General features: G+C 35.7%; 1 protein-coding gene across 1 annotated transcript in view; it reads left to right on the top strand.

Annotated features, from left to right (window-relative positions):
* The first annotated feature begins 2,069 nt into the window (after nucleotides 1–2,069).
* Nucleotides 2,070–24,210, top strand: part of LOC121323206 (low-density lipoprotein receptor-related protein 2-like) — a 60,905-nt gene continuing 38,764 nt past the window's right edge. Inside the window, exons 1-15 of the mRNA XM_041264107.1 lie at nucleotides 2,070–2,178; nucleotides 12,758–12,865; nucleotides 12,977–13,099; nucleotides 13,745–13,861; nucleotides 15,646–15,756; nucleotides 16,330–16,443; nucleotides 16,791–16,907; nucleotides 17,392–17,535; nucleotides 18,315–18,434; nucleotides 19,183–19,311; nucleotides 19,966–20,135; nucleotides 22,210–22,433; nucleotides 22,766–22,972; nucleotides 23,313–23,515; nucleotides 23,937–24,077. Coding sequence (XP_041120041.1) covers nucleotides 2,112–2,178; nucleotides 12,758–12,865; nucleotides 12,977–13,099; nucleotides 13,745–13,861; nucleotides 15,646–15,756; nucleotides 16,330–16,443; nucleotides 16,791–16,907; nucleotides 17,392–17,535; nucleotides 18,315–18,434; nucleotides 19,183–19,311; nucleotides 19,966–20,135; nucleotides 22,210–22,433; nucleotides 22,766–22,972; nucleotides 23,313–23,515; nucleotides 23,937–24,077 — 2,095 coding nt within the window. The 5' untranslated portion in view covers nucleotides 2,070–2,111. The remainder of the gene's footprint in view (nucleotides 2,179–12,757; nucleotides 12,866–12,976; nucleotides 13,100–13,744; nucleotides 13,862–15,645; nucleotides 15,757–16,329; nucleotides 16,444–16,790; nucleotides 16,908–17,391; nucleotides 17,536–18,314; nucleotides 18,435–19,182; nucleotides 19,312–19,965; nucleotides 20,136–22,209; nucleotides 22,434–22,765; nucleotides 22,973–23,312; nucleotides 23,516–23,936; nucleotides 24,078–24,210) is intronic.

Here is a 24,210-nt window from a genome sequence, read left to right as displayed (position 1 = left end):
CTGTATTTTTTAATTAATTAATTAATTATTTTTTTAGGGTTGGCTGTAAAAAATAAACAATGAATATAATAGTGTTGATGATATTGCTTTGTAATGCATGTTCTACTTATCAATACTAACTACTCTGCAGTAAGTAAAACGTTTTTAAAACGTTAAAAACGTTCTGCTTTGACAAGGTATGTTTTGTTTAGATGAAACTCGAGTTCATTAGTCTACAAATACAGTTTTTATTCGATTTATAAATAATTCTGTCAAATTGAAGATTTTGGATTTTTTTTTTCTAAAATAAAAAGAAAACAATTAAGATTGCAAAAATTGAAATAATCAGATTGTTAAGACCTATTTTTTTCTTTCAAAAAACGAACAAAACATGGGGAAGTCTACAGGTAGTTACATACTTGATGGGAAAACAGTAAAAGCAGTAACTATCAGTAACATAACCCCCCCCCCTCACACAGATCTGCCTGGAAACAGTCTGAGGTGTGTGCACTTATGAATTGTGTACGTTGCATTCATAAAATTAGCAGATTGTGATATTTTAAAATTAATTGAATACAGCAACTAACCCTTATGTTGTAAATGTTCAAATAAAATTAGATTTAGGCTGCGTTCCTGTGTTCTTTTTGTGTCTGTCTGTGACCCTTGGCGTGATGTAAATAATATCTGAAAATGTAAAAACTTTCATATAAATTCTGACCTGCTTCTTTATTTTTAGTATAAATTATTTTGTCATCTGTTGTTTTCAGTTTAATTTCGTTCACAAACACATGCAGTTTTGAGGCATTTCTGTCGTGTAATATTCCCTCCTCCCAAAACTTCAGCTGGATTAAGCTAGTACCTCATCGGGAGTCGAGCCCATAATGAAACTCAGCTGGTTACATTTGGTCAGCTTGACACTTGCTGTGAAACCACGAAAAGAATTCAAACAACTAACAAGTTGGCAAAGCAGGGGAATGAATAATAAACCCAGTGAACTGCAAAACAATCTTCCCCCCATAGTAAAGAAGTTTTTTTAAATTAAATATGTGTAAAGCCACAACGAGTTTTTTTTTTTTTTTAATTTTTTTTAACATCTGTTTTGATGGATTAGAATGATGGAACAAACCAACAACATCGTGTAATAACTGAATTAACCTTATACTTTATTGAGGCCTAATCAATCAAAAGTGAAAACACTGTTAAAATAAATCATGAGTTATATATAAGCAACAAATAAGTTTTGTAAATAGGGCCCGTAGCCTTAACGGTATGCATGTTTTTCAAAGAATTTGTTCATTGTGGTATAGACGTGCCGAGAAGCTCATTTAATATGTTGATCTTCCCCGCGTGTTGTTGTGGTTTGACCCCGGTGCTGTCCCGTACCAATACACCAAGTTAGCCCCGAACCTGAATACACGCACTTTTAGAGCCACCCCCGCCTTATCTCAATGGGCTTTTATTAGGTTAAGATAATTATAAACTGGCTGTTGGTTATATGTGCTTTATTTAAATGAAAACCCTTAACTTGTTAAATACAGAGACACAAAATACTGGTTTCAAAATTTATTTTAATAAAAAAATAATTATACCACACAATCAAAGACTATTTAATAGACATATGTCCTGGTAAAGAAGCAAATTAAACAACACTCGAGTTTTAGTAAATCCCGTATACTGCTGGATTTTACTATAGTATGCAAAATGTTTTTTTGAGGATTGGTTTTGTAACATCTTCCAGAACATTGTCATCACTAGACTACCATCAGGCCATCTCTGTACTGAATCACTGACATGTGGATTGATGAAGTTAATGTAGAGAACATTCCAAAGTAATATTCTCATTGCGTTGAAATTGTCGACAGTGCATTGTCACACAAGGGAGACAGCTTGGTCTTGTGAATGATGGCATTATGCTGATTCCTGGGTCCCTGACTTGAAAGGGTTTTATCCAGTGGGCCGGAGTAAGGGGAGTGTATTCTAAGCGCAATGTCTCAAGCTCTAGAACACGCCCTTTTTCATCAACTAGCGGGATAAGAAAGAGGCGATCAGCATCACCATCCCAGTACCAAAAGCACCTCCATCAGCCCAGCTTCCATTGGAGCTGGACAGACCAACTGGGACCCTGCATCAGAATGTACAAAGGAATCATTTCGAAACTTCTGCTGTTAACTCTGTTTGCTCTCCGGTGCCATTCCCAAGGTAAGTTACACACAGCGTTTCAAAGCTGTAAAATGACCATGGTACAGTGGAGCATACAACGCATTCCACCAGCAAGCACTTGCTTAGATTATTATTATTATTATTATTATTATTATTATTATTATTATTATTATTATTATTATTATTATTATTGTTGTTGTTGTTTTGTATTCCTGTATTTCACTTCATTAGGTATTATGTGTGATTGGAAGCGAATGTTTGTAATTAAGTTTAGATGGATGAAGACACTAGGTCGTTAATAGATTGCCAGTAAATAAAGAATAATTGTTTGGAATGCTCTGTCAGTATGTGGAATCATTCAATTAAGTCATTAAATGTTAATGTACGGTTACAACTAATTAAAAGTGATGTCGCTCTACATACGATTTTCAAAACGCAATCATATTTTTACGTGCAAATAATTACTCATTTGAGAAAAAAAAAGTGTTTGTTTTTTTTTTTGTTTTTTTTCCCCAATCCTCTATTTTAAGTATAAAATGACCTTTATCATTCCATAATATATATTTAATATGACCATTGGATGTGTTAATGCCATTTATCACGTTGTGGTGGTTATTCAATGAGTTTATTTAATATCTGTAATTCACAAACGTTTAATCTTGTGCACAAAGCCTCCCCCAGCCAGATTTGAAGTTCTCTGGGAGAACTTTTGCCTGAGCTTTGCCGTTGCTAGGTAACAGAGCATGTGACCAGCAGACAATCTGTGGACTGCAGACCACTGGTACAAATCTGACTTGAAGAAACTCCTCTGCTCTTTGTACAGTACAAGTATTTTAAAGATGTCTTAACTTTACAGAGCCAGTTTTATACAGTGACATTGTAAGTCCCATTGTTGACTGGAGGGATAAGATCCATTCATTTACTGCGCTGCATGTTTTTGGATTTTCTAGTGCAGAGTTGTACAGACCCACTCAAATTATAATCTGCTTTCCTTTGCTCAACCCTTAGACTAACCGCCTTAGCGTGAATCAAGTAACTAATTATACTGCAGCTGCTGCTAGCAGGAATCATTTCTGTTTCAGAAGCAAGGTACATTACATTGCCATATATTATTCTGGACTGTAAGAAGTATGATCAGTGGCTTGGCGGTTAAGGACATTTGTAAGGATCAATAGCAGATCCTACACATTGACATGTACAGCACACTCCCTTCTAATCATGCCATTCAAAAGTATACTGTTTGCTAAATAACTGTTTCCTCATTCATCAAGCCTACAGCTATGGCCAAAAGTTTTGTATCACCCTATAAAATTTTGCTTCATAAAGTTGATTGAAGCCTGCTCAGTAATGATACATTAACATATTGAATTACGTCAACCTTAAATTACATCAATCTTAAATTCTAGGTGATGCAAAACTTTAGGCCATAGCAGTATATCGTATCTTTCAAATGCAAAATTAATGACTTTAAAAAAAAAAAAAAAACATTGTTACGACTTTGTTAGGACATTAATAAGCAAAGTGCCAATTATTTTTTAATACTGCCTATATTAAAGAAGTAATTAAAAAACTTATTTCAATTAGAAACAATTATAAAAACATGACAGCAAACCTCACGTGAACATGGTACATGAAGCTGCCACAGCTTCATCTGTTCTGATAGACGGGGACAGTGGTACTATTGTTTTAAACATGCACCATCAGCTGATGCTCTTGTGTGAGATAAAGGTGATTAGTAATGTTTTAACTGTCTGGTTTGCATAGCTTACTTTAGGTCTGTTGTGTTGCTCGTCAGTAATTTACAATTCTTGACTTGTTTTTTGATGTCTAGTGAACTGTGTCAGGTATATACAATGTTAATTATCTACAAGACTTAAAGAAGGTCATCTAGTAAGGAGTTATTTTGCACATTGGCTAGTAGTCTTGAAATTATTAAAATACAGAGTCCAGTCTAGGACTGGTTTGGAAGATTTTTCTTGACATTGAGGAAATGTACAGTATATTGTTATCTGTAGTTTCTTGTAAGTCAGGTTAAAATGTTTTTTTACAAGTTGATCTCCTCAGAAATGTGAGCAATTAAACCCCTTTTTAATCCAGATTTATACTGCGTGTTTCAGAGGAAATGAGCAAACGATTAACGTGTGGGGGAGACAGGATACAGTTTCATAATACAATCCACTAATTCTTATTTCCTGGGCACTACTTGTAAATTGGCATTACAATTATATGAACACAGTTTAATTAAGTTATTACTCTGTATAGGTGGTAAAGGTTTTACTGTAAATTGTAGAAACAGCTTGTCAGAGATACTCGTGTGAAAGAAATTTGAAAAGGTACATTTTGGCGTAAGTTGTGCTGATACTGACGGTAAATTTGTTAATAATTTTTGCATGTTTTTGTTGAAAGTGAAGTTACCATGGTCAATTATTTGATAGATAACCCAGGTTGATCAATGACCCAAGTGATGGTTTTCATTAACCTTGATTTTCTTTATTTATATAAACAGTTTATTCTGACACACTCAAGTCTTTTTCAGAAAGCTAGTGAATCAAGAAGTATTACATTACATGCACAGAAAATTACTTTAAAACTTACTGTTTTAAACTCAAGACACGTGCTTATACATTTCTTACAGCAGGTCTCGGTATTAATGGCAATGCAATTTACAGATTACAAATGAAAGTAAAATAAATAAATATTCAGACCCAGGTACTGAGTTCAATACATTTAGCGTAAAAATAACAATCTCAGACAATTTATATTTCCAGAAACTACAATGCAGTCAGTTTGCCATATTGGATACATTTGATATTATTCTGCAGTCTATAAAATTAATTTCTATTTAATTAATCAAAACCAACTCAAAACAAAACCATTCTTTACGAACAGGGCTCTTGAAGTCACATTTACATTTTTAAAATGTTCATGTTTTTTAATGATTCCCATTCATGTACGGTATGACAGGAGATGGCTCTCTTTGTTAAGCTACAAAGCTAAAACATCCAGTGCATAAGCCAGACCTAATAAACGCAATCGACACGCTGTAAATCACTACCACACTATCAACATATTGCTGCTGCACTTTAAAGTCTTAGAGAGTCTTAGGAGTCGGTTTTGAATCATGACATTTGCCAGTGGAAGCCATTTCAGCCATTAGATCTCAGTGGAGTTCCAAAATAATTTTGTGTTACGAATTTGGCTCCAAATACTCCAAAAACATCAATCTCTCTTTCCTACTTTCACCCGAAGAAGAGACCTCTGAGGTATTGAAAGATTGTGTTTAATTGTTTAGTTAGTCCAATGAAAAGGTAGCACATCTCCTTCTCTTTGTCTATTGTCTCAGGACTGATGCGGCTACCATTTCACCTGTCAGCTCCAAATACTGAAATCTGAGATTCTGTGAAGTCAAAAACACAATTTTGACATTTCAAAAAGCAGTCAACGGTAGCCTTGAAACTCAAACACCCAATCTAAACAATTTACAATGTATTAGTGAGCTGCCTTGGCATCGACGAGGCTGCTGTTTAAAGCTAATGGCATGCAGCATTCAATCTTAATTTAGAACAAGTTAATTTTCTCATCCAACTTGCCAAGTAACCGTGTCCCTCTTATTCTGATTTAAAAACTTTATGAAATGTTCCAATTATGTTCAAACATGATTATCATAATCTTTAGCACAAATTATTGAGAGTATCTAGGGATATATGGAGGAACTTGTCTGTATGTCATTATGTATGGGAATGTACATCAGGGTAATGTACTTTTTTATCATACTGATTTGGGGGGGGGCGAGGGGGGGTTATTACATTGCAGTAACAGCTGTCATAGGCTGTATGGCAAAAAAAACCCTCAACCATATATATAACCTTTAACAACACAGTGGTGACACATGTAAATTTAAATGTACACTGTGGCTTATGATACTTAAGAACAGACAGCACTTGTGAGAGACAGAATCTGGAATTTGTTGTTGCTTTAGACTGAGGATGTAGGCAATTTGACTCTCTCTCTTTAGTCATCACAATTTGCCAATGTAACTTTAAAAGTAGATTAAAGATCAATATCAGGTCATGAGCAATACTGCCATTGCTGTAGTTTAACAACCTGGCACAAGCTAAAGTCATAATCCTTTCGCTGTAAACAAGATCTTTAGAAAGCACTCACTCTATCTATCTACAGTATATGGTAAATAGTCATTTTCATTTTAGCATTGTCATTTATGTCATTAAATACACCTGCAGTAAAGAGCAAAATATTAAAAAAGGATCACTAACACCTGCTCCAAAATGAGTGTATTTATAGAAATATTTTCACACTTGCAGTGTGAGCTGTTTCTTTGAAGTTATCTGGGGACTGTAACTGTACGTCAGCAACACAAATACTTAAAAATAAAAACCCTTTAGCAGCCTACCGGGCAGAAACATAATTAATACTAATAGAATTTACATTTTTTTTTATCGCTCTATTGGTTACAGTTTATCCTATTGCAGCTTTTATAAATGATTGAGCTGTTTACATATTTTATTATGATTTTTTAAAGGTAAATATAAGCTCATATTTATACTGCTAGAAAAAAAAAAAACTTTTTTAAATAAAACTTTAATACTCTGAATGATTTGATAGTTACAGTCTGCTAAACTGTTATTACATACAAGTAATCCATCCATAGAAAGACATTTGGCATTACCATATCACTTATTAGCATTCCAGGGTTATAGAAAGGTCTTCTTTGAACATTTATTAGCATACGTTTGTCTTTTTGTAACAGGAAAAAGAGTATATTAAAAAAAGAAACCCTTAATTATAAATTAGCCACAAGTACCTGATGGCACAGATACATATTCCAAATAAGGTAAGTACTAGAAAAAAATACATATATGGTACTGTAAAATGTCATCATCAATATGTAATTGCATTCGCAAGAAACAATAGAATAATATGAATGCAAGTAAAAGTCATATCTTAAATAAGGGTTTCATGTATGAATCCATTTCTTAATATACATGTTTTGCCCAATTCTCACCATTCACAACCTAATTTTTGGATGTTTGCTTCCCATTCATCTTGAGAAGACCTTTTTAGAATCCTGTTTTGTGGTTGGTTAATATCTCACCCACAACTGTTTCTGTTATGTCGACGTCACACTTCCTGTTTGTACCACCCCGAAAGCCACATTATCTTGTCTAGCAGTTGATTGCATTCTGTCCGCTCTGACAACATAGACCAGCTAAGCGTTCTATGTTGCCAGCAGTATTATTCGTGAACATTCAGGGTTAGAGACAGAATACACTAAAACAGCATAGTACTGGAATTGATGAAAGAAGAAAAAAACACATTTCAGTACTGAGATTACTAGAAAAAGACGCAGAGGAAGACAAGTGCATCAGAGGCCATGCCTGTCTTGTGTTCAGGGAAAGTTCACTGTACTATAGACTGTTTGTCATCCATCTCTTGTGCTTGCTTAGCATGTTGACACATCTAGTTATTAGCCACTTTTCATGCTGGGTCTTCCATTGTCCCTTTGCAATTTCACGGCAGCCCTTGGCCCATTATAAGGGTTCTTTCTTATGAAAATTCCTAGGGTGCTTCCCTTTGTTTCATAGGAATCTACACTTTTTTTTTTCAAGCTTTTTTTTTTAGCCAGCTTGCTAATTTTAGATTTAATTTCGCTAATAAGAATCGACTTAACAGAGGAAACTGAAAAATATAAAGATGTGTTTGCTTTCTTAGCTATCAAGCCTGTGTTTTCAGGTCTTGCTGACATTTAGTACAGAAATGCTATTTACAGTTAAATAGCAATAATCCTGTCTAAAGCGGCCCTTTCATAGTAGGCAATGCCCCTTACTGTAACCGTGAATGGCCCTTGTGCCAGTAACTGAAACAGCCGGACTTCCGTGACCTAAAGATAAAGGAGCCCTTTTCCTAGGATTATGAAAAGAACCCCATTTTGAGCACCTGAGTAAAACGATCTTATACAATCAAAAACTTTAACTCTGTGAAATAAACACACCTTTCATTTATATACACAGTAACAACCACATATATGGAACTTAGGATTGCATAAGCAATAGCCCATGCAGTAAAAAATCATTTGGAATACATTCCTTTGCAAGTTGCACCTTCCTTGCACCTCACACTTGTTAAGCTAGGAAATGAGAACATTGGGCTTTAAAACTTTGTTTTCTGCCTGCAGTATTAAAAGATTGATGGCTTTTTGGCAGAACTTGATTAAAGCTGTTAACTTAATGTATAGGGAATGGGGATTATGAATATCTTAAATGTTGCTAGGAGGCCTTTATGGTGTCCTTCCTTTGAACTGCAGTCCAGTGGTGCTTTAAAATATTTCTAATCTCTTGCACTGTAACAATTATTATTTTTTTTTTAGATTAGCAAAAGAGTTTAGATGTGCAATTTTATTATTATAAATATATACAAGTGTACATATATATATATATATATATATTTTTTTTTAAATTACCTTTTTGTATTCATCACTCATTAAGTGATTTTAAAGCACAATTTCTGTTTAGGTAGCACCCATTGGATGGTGAAGGCCCACAGATGCTAGCTACTGTTCACAAGAATAAATTGGGATGTCTTTGAGAAGTCATAAAAAGCAGGTGCTGTAAACAGATACGCATTATGTTGTACAATTCAAACGCATATATTGTAGTGAAAAACAAATAGCAGTTATTTATGGAGTAATTTAAGGAAATGACCAAAAAGGTTATATTGTGAGATGAGATAATACATAACCCTGAGCTGTTTCAGTTGTAATTTACTGCATGATGTTGTCTGTTGTCAAGAGTCATTAACAATCAGTCAACATTTCCAATTTAGCAGTACGAAAACGAGTTAAGAAATTCCATTTTAAAAAGATATGACTCGCAGACTCACTCAGAGAATCTGACAGATTGCGTCAGGGAATTCCAGAGACTTGGGCATAATAACAAAATGCCCTTTCACCTCTAGTGTGGGTTTTAATCATGGGGAGCCTCAGCAATCCTGCATCTTCCAAATGCTAAATATGTGGGGGGGGGGGACAATTCATAGTCTTACGAGTTAAAAGCAAAACCTGAAAATTTGTTTCAAATTGTACTGAGAGAGGCCAGGACTAAAGGAGTGTTCCCTTTGTATCTGTTAAAAGCCCAGGAGCAGTTTTACACAATTTGAAGCAAAACATTTACAGGAATGCCAGTTAACAGAGCATTACAATAAACTATGCTAGATGAGACAAAAGCATGAGTCAGCTTCCCAGCACCAGTCAAGAACAGGCATTAAGGGCAAAGTTAGCTTTCAAGTGGAGGAACGAAAATGGACCCTTAATTTCTCACTGTTTATTACCGTATCAAACCAGTTTAATATGGTTAATTTAAACCTCTGTCTTATCCCAAAAAAAGAAAAAAATATAAACCTCGCAGACAACAGCAGAGAGCCATAAACAAACTACCATCTAAGTGTCTTGATAGTTCTGAATCTTCATTCACTGAAATCTAGTCCCTGATATGCATTTTTTTGCTAAATGGTAACCTGTGATGAGTGATTGCTGTGATCTTGTTACATACCTCGTCTGTTCTGTTTCTCCAGTACTGTGTAGCCCTTTTGTCTTGCCTCTGTATTACATCTGCTACTGCAGCCTTCGGATTCACTTCATTCAGATGACTGAAGGCAATTTTATCATTAGTTAAGGGAGTACAATAAGTGAACAGCAATTTTGCTTAAATGGAAATAGTTAAATACTTATGAAGAAATGTGTCAGTTAATGAATTTGAGAGAAAAGCCATTGATTTAAAGCTTCTTTTAAAGAGTAAGTAGTGGGGTTCCAAAAAAAAAAGAGCATTCTACGTTCCCATGAGTTACTGTTTAAGTACCTGTAATTTGTCTTTTCATTGTCAACATCCTGACAAGTTTTTACACTTATAACTTCAAAGTCTATTTCAAACCTCTTTTCAGATTGGCTTCTCTGGTGCACTGGGGTTTGAGATCTGCCCTCTAAATCACAGCAGGAAGAGCGATATACTCTAGCTTTTCTTTTCCATGCCATTTTATGGATCGTTATAGCTGTGTTACCTGTTTGAAAATCATGTTTACACTATTAGTGCACTAAAGCTGCAAGCTTGAAAAACAGTTTAAAGTTAGAAGTGTAAAAAGTTCTCCAAATGTTAATAAAAAAAAAGAAAAATTACAGGTATGTTATTTAAATAGTTGTAGCAAAACGTGGGGACGTGTAACACTATGCTGTATATTTCCAAACCCCGCAACTCACTCTTTAAGGGCTGTAATATAAATCTGTTAGCATTGCAGCTCGTACGGTATTGTTGTACAAAAAGGAATGTACACACTACTTTGCATTAGTAAAATACGATAATGCATCCCCTGGCAGTGTACTGCAATTCACAGTTTACAAACACAGATGTTAAACAGTGGAGGTGGCTGATAATTTTTTTTCACACAGGCTTAAAGTATGTTTGGTGTGGCACCCATTTGGCACTCTCTTTTTTTAACCTGTTTTCAGGTTGTTTTGACGATACACTACAGGTGTGTAGATTAGTTTGGAAATCAGCAATTCTCCACAGGTCAGTTTGAAGTACTGAATGGAGCTAATTGTTATTCAGTGCAGGAGTTTGACTAAGAAGTTTAGTTTTACTTTGTGTACTGGCTTCTGAAATTGAAATCAATTTAGCAGTACATTCACGTCAATTAATTACATCTTCAATTTGAAAAGGTGTTGCCCATGAAGTTTATTTTTCAGTACATTTGGCCATTTAGCATCAGACAAGGAATGTTTTATGTACAATATAAAACATGTCTATACATATTAACAATTTACTGTTCTAACAGATAACGCAAGTCTGCTCATGTTAGTTGTAAAATTAATTATCTTAACCAATGTGTTTGAGATTATTCCTGTTTTTTATTTGAAATCATTATCCCTCTGGATCACTGAATGTGTGCAGCAGTCTGCAATGCCCCTTTTACTACTTCATGTATGTTCTTTAATGCTCAAAAGTTAATAGGCCAGTGGAGGCTAAAATAATGTTTATGGGTTTAAATTTAGAAAGATTAGTGTCTCATTTAAAGGAAACCTAAGCATGCTGAATAGTCATGGCACAGCTAGCAACTGGAATGAAAGCCTGAATGACTTGCATGATTTTCTAAGAGTTACTATCCAAAATATGTGGACTTGGATGTACTTAGATATCTTATAAAATGTATGCTTCTAGTTAATGTATTATTTAAGTTTATGATAAGGTGATGGTTTATCCCCTTCGGTCACAATTTTTTAATTGTCATTTTTAGAAATTTTAAAACAGTTCGTGTGAACTCTATTGAGTTTGAGAAGTTGCCCTGCATTATAAAATAGATATGTAGATAGGAAACTTAACATGTTGTGCACACCATGACTGAAGGGGATATACACAAGTTTTATTTTTGTTCCTTTTTATTTGCTACATATCTAAAATAGGTATGCACTTGATTGCATTAAATATAAATGAATGCATGGAAATATTCTTTGAATGCCCTGAACCTGGGATCCTATTATGTAACGTTCAGATCAATGAAGGAATGTTCGTAGAGCTATTTCATGTTGTTGCTGTTCACATCACCCAGCTATTTCTTCCAGTGCATATTTTGCAAGGGAGTCAGTGTGTTTAAAGGTAGTTGATAAGAGACCTAGACCACCAACCCTAGACCTGCACCACCAACCACCAACTTGCATTTCATTGCACAAAGAATTTGGGTGTAAGTGCTCCAGTACCACTTGGTACCACCATTTATCCAAATTAGGTTTCTGACAAGCTGCAGCATACATAATAAATCAGGGTGTCACCACAAAAGACAATCAATGGGGTGCATTCCATCTGTAGATCTGCCAGCCTGTTCATATGGATTTGTTGTTCTAGTTGTAATTACTTTTAAAACGTTCAGGTAGGTAAATCAACCCTATCAGGCTGATGCTGCTCAGTCAGTTCTCTGTGTTGTGAGATGAGTTCAGCTACACTAGACTGACTCTTAACAAGTAACATTACTTATTCCAGTTGTGTAGTTTAGCTCACATATTATTCACTGATTTTATTTGGTGTTGCTTTTATTATACTTTAAAAAAATAAATAACAGCTAACATTTGATGTGATTTTGTGTTTGGACAGTTATAAATAAGTAAATAACTGAATTGATCCATGGATCCATATAATTAATTAATTCATATATGGCTCTTTAGGTAGCAAGGCTATGAAACCAACATCTCAAATAGTGCATGGAAACTTTTGCATTTATAAATTCATGTAATATTTATCTGTGTCCTATATATAATTTAATGTTATCTTTTTCTTTGTTTATCAATAGTTTTTATGTTTTGTGAAACCCATGATGTCACATCCTAGTTTTATATATCATGGGTTATATGTATAGAGTTATTATGCAGAGATATGACAACTTTCATAAAAATTGGATTTTGGTTGTTAAGATTGTTTGCCATTCACTGTATCATAAGAAAATATTGGATGTTTATATTCCCACTGTGTTGCATTTTTATTGCTGAAGGCAGATCAACATGAGTTAATGGTTCTGCATCTTGATCTTGATCATTCTAAAGAAACATATTACCTCGCTGCAGGGTGCAGGACTGGAGAGTTCAGTTGTGGAAATGGCCGCTGTATTCCTGATGATTGGAAATGTGATGGAACGGCTGACTGTTCAGATAATTCAGACGAAAGTGGCTGTCGTAAGTACAACGTTATTGATCACCCCAAAAAATTGAATATTGCATGTGTTTGAAAAGTAGTATTCATTAATACTAACTGTACCTGAGCATAATTTTCTTGTGTATTCTAAGCTCGGCTAACCTGCGATACCAGCCAGTTTCAGTGTGTGAGCGATGGGGAATGCATCCCTCAAAACTGGGTCTGTGATGATGAGGAGGATTGTGAAGATGGGTCAGATGAGACACAGCACTGTCGTATGTATTCCCTGCTTGTAATTATGAGTCAGAGGCGGATGAATAATTTGTAGACGTCAAACACATTACACTATGTAACACAATTTTTGTTCCTGGGTAGGAAGTGTTATTTCCTAATTGCTTATGCCTCAAAAGTATAGAAAATGGCTATTATTCCCCACAGACTTTGCTTTTGTGACCAGGACAGTGATATTTCAAAATATCACTATTTCCAATGGGAAAACGGGCAAATGTGTGTCTTTCCGTTCACATAAAACAACATATGAATCCAAATTAACATGTATTTATACTAAAGTAATACAAAAATGACTACAAATGATTTAGAAGTGAGTAGTTTTTCTAGATTTACGATTATACTGTAAATACAGTATAATCGTAAATCTCGAAAAACTACTCACTTAAAAAATAATTGTTACACGGTGTTATCCTTAACTTATACATTGTATGTATATTTTACTTGACAAAAATGTAAAGCGGAAGGTTGACATTTGAATGATTTCAATGACAGCAGTAGTTAGATCAGCTGTAGTTTAGATAAATTAAATAACAGTATCTAAAGAAAACACCTCTTTAATAAGACACATGCTAGTTGATATAATGGAAATGACCTACACAACTCTCTTCTTTGTCTCTATTTCTGGGCAGCTGGTAGGACATGCTCTAGCCAGCAGTTCACTTGTCCTGAAGGAGCTTGCATCCCAGGGGAGTACAGGTGTGATCAAGTCACTGACTGCTTGGATGGAGCGGATGAGAGAGGCTGCCGTAAGTCTTTCAGTCCTTAACACTGGATTTCCTTTCTTTGGCATTTTAATCAATGTGTAAGATTAAGGAGCTTGCTGATTGACAGAAATGGCCACAATATGCTTTTTTTTGTCAGAAAAGAATTGCAGATTCTTTCATGGATTAGTGAGCTGATGTTTAGCTACAATTCCATTATTGTACTGGCTTACTGGGTTGCAGGGTACCAGTGTATTTCTGTTTGTTAAACTGCTGTGTTTCCAGGTAAAGGATATGATGTAAATATATGAATACTGTAGGTATTTGACTTGGTAGTGGATAGTGGATGATATTTAAATGGGATTTGTGTGTGTCGTTGCATTTCAGTAACTGGTATATTCTTAAACAGTTGATCAGTTTTTCAACTGAGAAAAAATACTTCCCTGCCTAAAAATGTATTAATTTATTAACATGCTATCTGAGCATTTGCTGTATGTTTAGCCAACGCCCACAGAAATAAATGTAATGTTAACGTTAGTAAAATACGATTTCAGTATGTTACAACAAACACATCTGCTGATGTGAGAAATGTTTTCTTCTGTTGTTACTATACAGACTGTTTTAAGGGGCTACCAGAACCCAATTTAAATCCACTGGAACATTTTAGTTGTTCTTGCTTCTCTCTGGGTTCCATGGTACCACTATATTTTATTGCCACTGCATCTTTTGTTTAGTTTCATTGTCTCATACAAAACCTGTAAAGCAGAGAGCTGTAAATTGCAATGCCTACTGATTGTCCTGTAGCTCCTATATTTCAACAGGCAGGTTTATGCCATTTGTGGCTAAGGGGCTTAAAAGAACAGTCAAGTTCAAGGTGCCATCTGTATTAAATAACACAACAATTAAATGTGTAATAAAATGGATCAAACATTCCGGACCCTTTTATGTTAATGAGATTAGAGTCTTGTAAAAGCTTCCCGTGCAAGTGCTAAGATAAAAATCTGTACAAAGCTGAAGCAGTGGGCTATTAAATGAATAGCACTGTCAGTGCAGTAAAGTACTACTTAAAAATATGTTGACAAGCTGCACTTACAAAGGGACATGCTTTTTATTTGTAAATTATAGTAATAATAAACTTAATCAAACATACAAACAATGCAGCTAGGTCTTTGCCTGAGTTTTGATGACATTAGTCTCTCATATTTTTACTTCATTGTTTTCACTAGTCACTGGGCACCACGCAAACATGAGAAAGATAAAAATGGCCAACAACAACAAAGGCACATCATTAAGACTTTATTTGATGACTTTCTTCTAGCATTACCGCAGAATTTATGATGGAAAATGTTAATACTTGATCATTTCACTGTTTTTAGAATATGATTTCATACAGTATTCCATCTTTGTTTCTTACACACAGTAGTCATACTGTACATTAGCTCTTTAAACAAAACCAGCAGTTAGAAAGTAATGTAGTTGTGTAACTGCCTCACTCATACCACTTATTACACAGTGATTGTAATAGCAATGTGTTTTTTTAAGATAAACATCAGTAGGATTATGTTAGCGGGATGTCCTTGTGGGCACACTTATCACATTCACTTCCAATTGAATTTCTTCCTGTCCCTACACTTGTCTGTGCTTCAGGATTGTAAAATATTTGTAAAAAAAAATTTCATTTTTCCTGTAAAACAGCTGAGAGCTTTGGAAGTTAACAGCTTTTGTTGTAACATCTTGCTTGTGATTTTTCACCACAAAGAGATGTTTTAACGAACAGGTTGCAAGTAAGAAAAAAACAAATAAACAAAAGCTGACATTCCCTTTTCCAGACTACCCTGTGTGTGTAGAATTGACATGTGCAAATGGAGCCTGTTACAACCGGACCCAGCATTGTGACGATTTCGCCGACTGCAGAGATAGATCAGACGAAACCAATTGCAGTAGGTGTACTCTGAGTTCCTCTCTAAATGATAATGAAGAATCTTATTGTTAACCATGGTAGATCTAAATACCGTAACTAAATGTCAAACCTTAATTCACCATATTTAGATGGTACTTGGTGAGGTTAGTGCATGGGTCAAAATTCACCCTACAGCCTGGTAGAAAACACCTCCATGATTCATTTTGAATTAAAGGGCAGATCTGCCTACACGTTATATACCGTTAATTAAAATAGTCTCCATGGTATCAGTTTTTTAACTGTAATTGCATATGAGTCACATGATTAAACAATCCATTGATTAGTAGCAACTAAGAAATTATTATTCAGCAAGCTCAAAACCACTCTTCCTCATACGAATGTGTTGCCAAAAAGTTTCTAGTTTGAAAAAAAAAACACATAGTGAATAACACGGCTGTCAGTGAAAGAATTTCGAATGTAATGAATTAGCTTTGTTTTTTTTAACTGGTTAGGATTACCATTGTGTCTTGTATTCGTACTCACTAAATCTCTGCTGCTGAGTCTCATTACTTTTTAATTGATACCTTGTTTATTTTTCGTGTTCATTTTCCAGCTCAGAGATGTAACAGCAATGAGTTCCAGTGTGCCCATGGGGAATGCATCCCACAAGCCTATACTTGTGACCATGATGATGACTGTGGAGATGAGAGCGACGAACAGAACTGTGGTGCGTACTGTAGCCTTCAGTTCTACAAGAATGTGCCTAAACATGTAAAAGATAGTCGACAGTCACTTATATTAACTTAGCAACGTGTCCAAAAATGCTATTGCCCTGAATACTACAGTATGGTAACTTTTGTAATTACTTGGTATAGTACTTTTTCTAAGTATTAAATCCTTTTTTGAAGAATATTTAAAAAGGAAAAAAAAAAGTTGTTTAATTTACTTAATCCTTCAGAAAATGTACTGTTGGGTTTTGTGAACGCCTGCAGAGTGCAGAATAAGAGTAAACTGTTATTTCTAGGCTCATTATGGAATGCCTAACTCAGCCTATTCATGTTCTCTTTCATTTAGCCTATCCAACATGCAGAGGGAATTTCTTCACTTGTCCAAGTGGGCGCTGCATTCACCAGAGCTGGCTTTGTGATGGAGATGATGACTGTGAAGACAATGCGGATGAGAGAGGATGTGGTACGATCCTTTGTTTCAGGAAGCTGCTCACTCTATAGGGGAAAGTGGTGCATATCCACCCCCTTAAGAGTCGGGGAGATTAGGGGCAACATCTAGACAGGGCAGTGTTTCTTTTGGAACATCATAGACAGAGAGACATTAACAAAGCAAAGTACAGATAGTCTCCTCCCAAATAACAGAGTTGACTCATGAGTGGGAAAGTGAATAACTGCATACTCTCTCTGACTTGCCCCTCTTTCATGGTGATTACTGTTAAATCTAACAAATGTGTTGTTGGTTGCTTGAGATTACAATGGTAAGGCACCCTAAAGACTCACTTAAGTCTCTTTACAATCATGGCTAATAGAAATCAGAATGAAAAGCCAGTTGCACAGTGTAGTCCTTCTTGTGTTCTGTTCTGTTTTTATGCATTCTTTTTTCTGTGTGCTTGGAAGTGATATATCATATGCTGAGGGAAAAGCTTGGCGATATCTTTTCATGTTAGAATCATCAGATCGGGAGTGCTATCCAGGAGAATGGGCTTGTCCTTCGTCTGGGCTCTGTATCCCTGTTGAAAAATTGTGTGATGGAACTGCAAACTGTCCTTCAGGTGAAGATGAAACCAACTCTACAGCAGGCAGAAACTGCAGTGAGTATAACAAGTGAATGGCTTATGAATCTATACATTTTACAATATTCTACTGTGAATGTGTAAATAAGTTTTATATATAAGGTATATTGAAAAATATTCAAATCTAGTTTAAACAGTGTACAAGTATTCTATGCCAGCTGGAATTTTCCTCTTAATTTAAAAAGGCTAACAATACATTTGTAGGGTATTTGTGATCCTAAATGTAAAAATTTGCTTTTTTTTTAACATAAATAAATAAATACTCCTGTGACAGGGAGCAAGGAGACTCTGAGACCAGAAAGGTTACAGTTCAAGCGCTCACGTGCATTTATTTACATTTTACTCAATACACAAAACAATAAAAACCACAGCACCTTCACCATTGCAGTTCTAAACTAGCACATGTGATCACCCTATTTATACACCTGTGGCTAGAGATTAATTAATCATTTAATCACTTATTCAATTCACAGCTCCAACCATATCTCCATGTGTTTTTGCAGGGAGGAATTTAACCCTCTCCCTGCTGCCCAATACTCCCCACACTTCTTTTTAATTCATATTCTCTGAATAAAGTTTGTTTGGCGGATCTTAAAAATGCGTAGTGCAAAGGAACAGAGAAAATGATTTGTCAAGCCCCCTTTCCTCCCCAAACAAACGTGATTCATCCACTTGTTTTCTTATAACTTAAAAAAGGTTTCAAAACTATATAAAAAATCAATATCCGCATGAATAAAAGGTTGTTGTCAAATTTCAAATACAAATGGCCGAACTAAGCCATGGTTTCTAAATTACAGGTATTGTAAACTGTGCCTCTCTAAGCTGCCAGCATCGTTGTCATCCATCCCCATCTGGTGGAACGTGCTATTGTCCTTTGGGCTATGTAGTTAACAGCAACGACAGTCGCTCTTGTGCAGGTACGTGCTCAAACACAGAAGAAACATAATGACAAGTTTTGTTCTTAACACAAATTGTTCTCCAAAATACCTTAAAAGCATAAAACAGTGTTCCTTATGTATCATTTAATTTAAAACAAGATATGTGTATAATGAATATTATTACAGATATATGTATGTGGATTTTAAACAGTTTAAAGGTGTTCATTCAAATCATGGATGTGGTGTACCGTACTTCTTAATAAACATGTCCCTTTTCATGAAGTCAGTTCTGATACAGATAGTTCATAGTTTAAAGGATCACAAGAGTGTTTACAAGCCTGGTCACATTAGGACAAATAAAAAAGATCTTGTTTTAGGGAGAACAATAGGAGGGGGACTTAGGAACTCTGCCAGTTTCCAAAACTCTTGGCAACGACCTCAGCTCCACAATCACTTGTCTTAGAGAGTTGCATACTATTGCATAGGTTGGAGCGCATTGTAACTTTCTTTATTGAATAAAAAAAGTGCCTTGTGGACATCATCCCTCCTGCTTAAACATTGTTTAGCAGATAATAGCATGGCCTTGCATGAGAGAGTGAGAACATCTGTGTCTCTGCCCAGCTAATCTGGAGGAGGAAGAGGGGAGTACAAAATTAGGCGGCTTAGTGGGATAATTAAAATGATAAATCAGACATTTACAAATTGATAAAATAACTATAGTATTACTATAGCCTGGTGTGAGTGATCAGTGAGTATATAATAGTTACACTTCTGATTTTGTATTAAGATTTTGATGACTGTAAGATGTGGGGAGTTTGTGACCAGTTGTGCGAAGACAGAATTGGCAGTCACAGATGCAGCTGTCTGGATGGATATGTCCTGGAACAACACAGACATTGCAGAGCTAACACTTCATGTAAGTAACCATGAGTTCAGTCTGGGCATACAGCCTAACTATACTTCAAAAACAGCTAACCCTTAACTGTAAGCCAATTTTTGATGCCAACGGGTTTTTGACCTTGTATGCTGCTTTCTGTTGCATTGTTGCATGGAGAATGTTTTTTTTTTCGGTCACTTTAGCTGTGCAAGAAAGAAAATAAATACACTAATGACCATGTGACAACCATTTTCTGCTTACAACCATATGAGGGCTTTTACTTCACGGTTGGGTAATGAAAGTAGAAGCTGTCATTTAGCGTAGCAGAAGAAAAGTGTTGCATTGTTGTATTGATGAAGTGATTTGATACATCAAATGTGTTTCTTAAGTGTCATCTTTTTGTGCCAAGTGGCATTATAGAACTGTGAATAGTTATGGAAAAATGTTTTTATTCACAGAGCTATTTTTTAAAATTCTGTTTTAATTGATTTAAAAAAAAACAAAAAACGTTCTCGGTTGTTGTTAAAGAAACCAACAACAGTCTAAAACAGTCTTTCAAACTAATGAGTAAAGACTTGGTAAATGGGATCCACTAAATTCAACACTACACATGAGGCACATTATCAGATGTACTAAATAAGACATATGATATACAATGCCTTCCACTAAAGAGCCTCATGTCTTCTCTTTTAGCCGGGGCACCGTCACTTATATTCTCCAATGGACGGGATCTGCTGATTGGTGATATCCACGGGCACAGTCTTCGGACACTGATACAGTCCCAGAACCGGGGGATTGCTGTTGGGGTAGATTATCATTACTACCTGCACAGGGTCTTTTGGACAGACACCATTCAGAATAAGGTAAGTAACCAAGCAACCGTATTGCTGAGCCTCTTCCATTTTGTTTCCAGTTGCATTAATTTCAGTCTTTTAAGTTTTATTTTTTATTTTGTATTGAACAGTAACTTAGTGAGCTGCATTAAACAGTCCAGTAAACAGGTACTCCAAATCTCTAGAGCCACAATCCAAGCCCTAGATGCCTTCTCTGCTTTATTTTCATTGCTGCAAAAATGCTGAAAGCTTTAGCCGGGCATTAGGCCCATTGCTGCTTAAAACTGCAGCCACCTCCCCCTCTCCCTCCACGACAAACACACTTTCAGATTACCAGTAAGATTTTCTGTAATGAATACAATGATTTTCAAAACAAGATCTGAAATTAAATATACTCAACAAGATGAAGTTGTGTTGATGGCTCTTTGAATTGCATTTGCTACACGAGTCCTTATCTTTGCCTTTCTTTCCCCAGCAAATATTGTATTGCAGATATTTTTCTGTTAATCCTGCAAAACTGTTGGGCTATTCTGTTACATTTGTTCTTTCTAACAAAGCATTCTATTGCACTCCTCTTCATTATAACTATAACACTATCTTGATTATAAGGCACATTTGGCTGAGCTCCCAAGTAAAGCCAGTCTGTTTGAGAAAATAGGAAAGGATTTCATTTATTTTATAGAAGTTGGAAAATATAACCAATGAAAAAAAAAAAAAAAAAAAAATATATATATATATATATATATATATATATATATATATATATATATATTTTAACTATAACTCATATTTAGATTTCAATTGTGTTTAGTTGCTTCCATGTTTAGTGACATATTCAGTGGGACATAAAAAAGCTATTTTGTTTCATGTAAACCAAACCTCATCACTTTTTAAGAGACAACCTTGTTGTTTCTGATGGTGCTGAAACCTGACTTACTGTAAAGGAAATGCAGTGCTTTGATGGGTCCCTTCTTACCTTGTAATAATGATCAAACTGCTTGGCTCCCAGCAACAGCTTTATAATGGGGGGCACATGTATATGGAACTGAGTCCAAATGTTTAATCAAGAAAACTTTCAGTTGCTCTGATAAAAATGTTCACATTTTTGTCAGTAATTTTATGTAACCTGACCGTGTACAAAGTAACCTGCCGTATTTGTTTTCACTCGTGGCCATCAGTTATACGCATTCTTCGGCCAACTCGTGGGGCACTCTCCTCGAGGTCTAGCTGTGCTTGGTTTGAACACAAGCCACAGAACTGAAAGACTCGGACATATCGGCAGTACGATGATTACCTCGGTGACTCAGCTCCCCTTACTACAGGATGTCAACATGGCTAACTTGATGACTTCAAGCAGATTAATCATTATCTTGTAAAATGCATTAGTATGATTAGTTTAAACCAAGTAAAGGCAGAGTATCTAGTTTCTGTATCAGTTTAGCTGCAATCCACTGAATCTGCTTTTCAGTTTCCTGGATGTGACTCCGTAATGGCTTGTTCAAAGTGCAGCATGCATTCCCACTGTGTGCCAACTGATAAAGACTTCCAGACTGGTGCCACCTGAGTGGTAGGCTTTACAAAGCATTGCCAAGGAGACACCCCTAAAATATTCGGGCTGTTAATTCAGTAGTGTGATGTATTGTATAATGCACCTCAAGAACTAAACTGACACCCCTCCCTTATGTCAGTCTGGAGGTGAATATAAATATTTCAGACTGGCTCACATGTACGCTACATACATGATCGTTACTACTTTGTATGAAAGTGTCTGAATAGGGGCAATGATAGGAAAGCCAACACTTTACATTCTTTTTTTTGTTTTGTTTGTATAAATTTAGTCATCACCAATTTTTTACCCTGGTTTTCTCCCCAATTTGAAATGCCCAATTATTATTTGTATCCCGGTTCACTGCTGCAACCTCCTGGCGACTCGGGAAACGGAAGCTAGAAAATGCGTCCTCTGAAACGTGCCATAGCCTGGATTCGAACCTGTGAACACTTTTACGTTCTTATGAGTGCAATAAAGAAATGTTTTTTTTTCCTATCCTTTTAATCAGACACCAAATGCTAATCATTAAACAAGGATGCTTTATTTGATTTGCAGGTGTTCTCTGTGGATATTGATGGCTCTAATGTTCAGGTGGTTTTAAATGTATCAGTTGACTATCCTGAAAACCTGGCTGTGGACTGGGTAAACAATAAACTGTATGTTGTGGAAGGAAGTGTGAACAGAATAGACATGGTGGATTTAGATGGAAAGAACCGTGTAACACTGATTGCTGAAAACCTTGGGAACCCAAGAGGAATTGCAGTCGATCCCACAGTGGGGTAAGCCTCTGTCTCTGGTTTTAAGGGTTCAATAATAATAAAGCAAGATAAATTAAAGTTGTTGTTCGTCCAAACTGAGTAAGCAGTGTAAGTATTTGTATTTCCTTCAGCTGCTTGGTGTATTGCCTGTGTTTAATGTAATTGATTTATGAATTGAAAATCACTGTGTGTGTTTATAATCTTTTTTGCTGTTTCCTTGTAACTCATATTTTGTTGCTATATTGTTAAAAGGGGTAAGGGGCTGTGAAGTAATTTATAATTGTCTTAATTGTGTAGTCTACAGTACATAATGTAATCTGCTTTTCTTGACCATGTTTTCTTTCTCCACTTAGCTACTTGTTTTTCTCGGACTGGGACAGTCTTGCCGGAGAGCCGGGGCTCGAGAGAGCCTACATGGATGGAACAAACCGTTATGAAATAGTCAAGACTAAGCTGGGCTGGCCTGCTGGAATAACACTGGACATCGTTTCCAAGAGAGTGTACTGGGTTGACAGTCGTTATGACTATGTCGAGACGATAACTTATGATGGCCTGCATAGGTAAACAATACAAAGTATTTGTATTTTTTTATATTTTAGAATATCTGAAACCACTCCTCCTTCAGATTCCTGTGTATAAATATTTGTTGTGAGTACTGTTTATAAAAAAATTAAAAAACACACAAATTGACAGAATATGATACCAGGATGCCGATTAAAAAAAAAAAAGATTTAAATATATTTTGATATAAATGTGTCAATACCTTTATAGTTTAGAACAAGTATGTTACCAGTGTATTGTATTTAATATGTTATGTCTTTAAGGTTAAAACATTAAACATATAGGCCTATGCTTCTGTTTTTCATTAATTCATTTGATATTTGTTTTCCCTTTCACAAGGAAAACTGTTGTGCACGGAGGCTCGCTTATTCCACACCCCTTTGCTGTAAGCTTGTTTGAGCACTATGTGTATTTTACTGACTGGACCAAAATGGCAGTGATGAGGGCAATCAAGTTCACTGACAACAATCCCCAGGTTGTCTTCCCATCGTCACTGAGACCATATGGTGTAGCAGTTTATCATTCGCTCAGGCAACCTTATGGTGAGTTAAAAAATTGTACAAACCGCATGATTTTTGACAAATTATAACAACATTAAAGATTTTGTTTTTTTTAAATGTTGTAAGATTCTACTGTAGGTGTTTCCCTGGGTGCATCTAGAATCCATTTTGCATTGTACACTATTGTGTATGGTGGGTCGCAGGAGACTATTGTGGCTAAACAATATTTTAGGATTGCTATTGTTGAAGACATGATAATAATAATGTTGTTTGATATATGTGTTTTGGTGTTACAGCAAATTGGAGTAAAGCATAGTGAAAGCATAGCTAACAGCACATAGATATTATCAAGTATGGTGCAAATAATGCATTCTATACGCACTGCACTAGCAGCAAAAAATGCGACAAAATGCACATTTCTGACTTGTTTCAAGTGTCTAATCTTTCTTTTTATTGTGAAAAGTGAGAAGTCCTTGTGGAAATAACAATGGTGGATGTGAGCAAATCTGTGTACTGAGCCATAGAACAGACAACGATGGCCTTGGATATCGCTGCAAGTGCAGAATGGGGTTCGACTTGAATCCGGATGGGAGGCGCTGTGTGGGTAAGTGAGAGTATTTAAACACCTGCAGTATTTATAAAAACGCAGTGACTTGTTACAGATCGAATAGAGAAAGGCCCCTTACGTTGAAAAAGCATAGAATTCTAGCCTCCAATAGACTTGCCTATGTAACTTT

The sequence above is a fragment of the Polyodon spathula genome, chromosome 11 (genome assembly GCF_017654505.1).
Source record: "Polyodon spathula isolate WHYD16114869_AA chromosome 11, ASM1765450v1, whole genome shotgun sequence".
Lineage (NCBI taxonomy): Eukaryota > Metazoa > Chordata > Actinopteri > Acipenseriformes > Polyodontidae > Polyodon > Polyodon spathula.
This window is presented reverse-complemented; position numbering and strand designations above follow the sequence as displayed.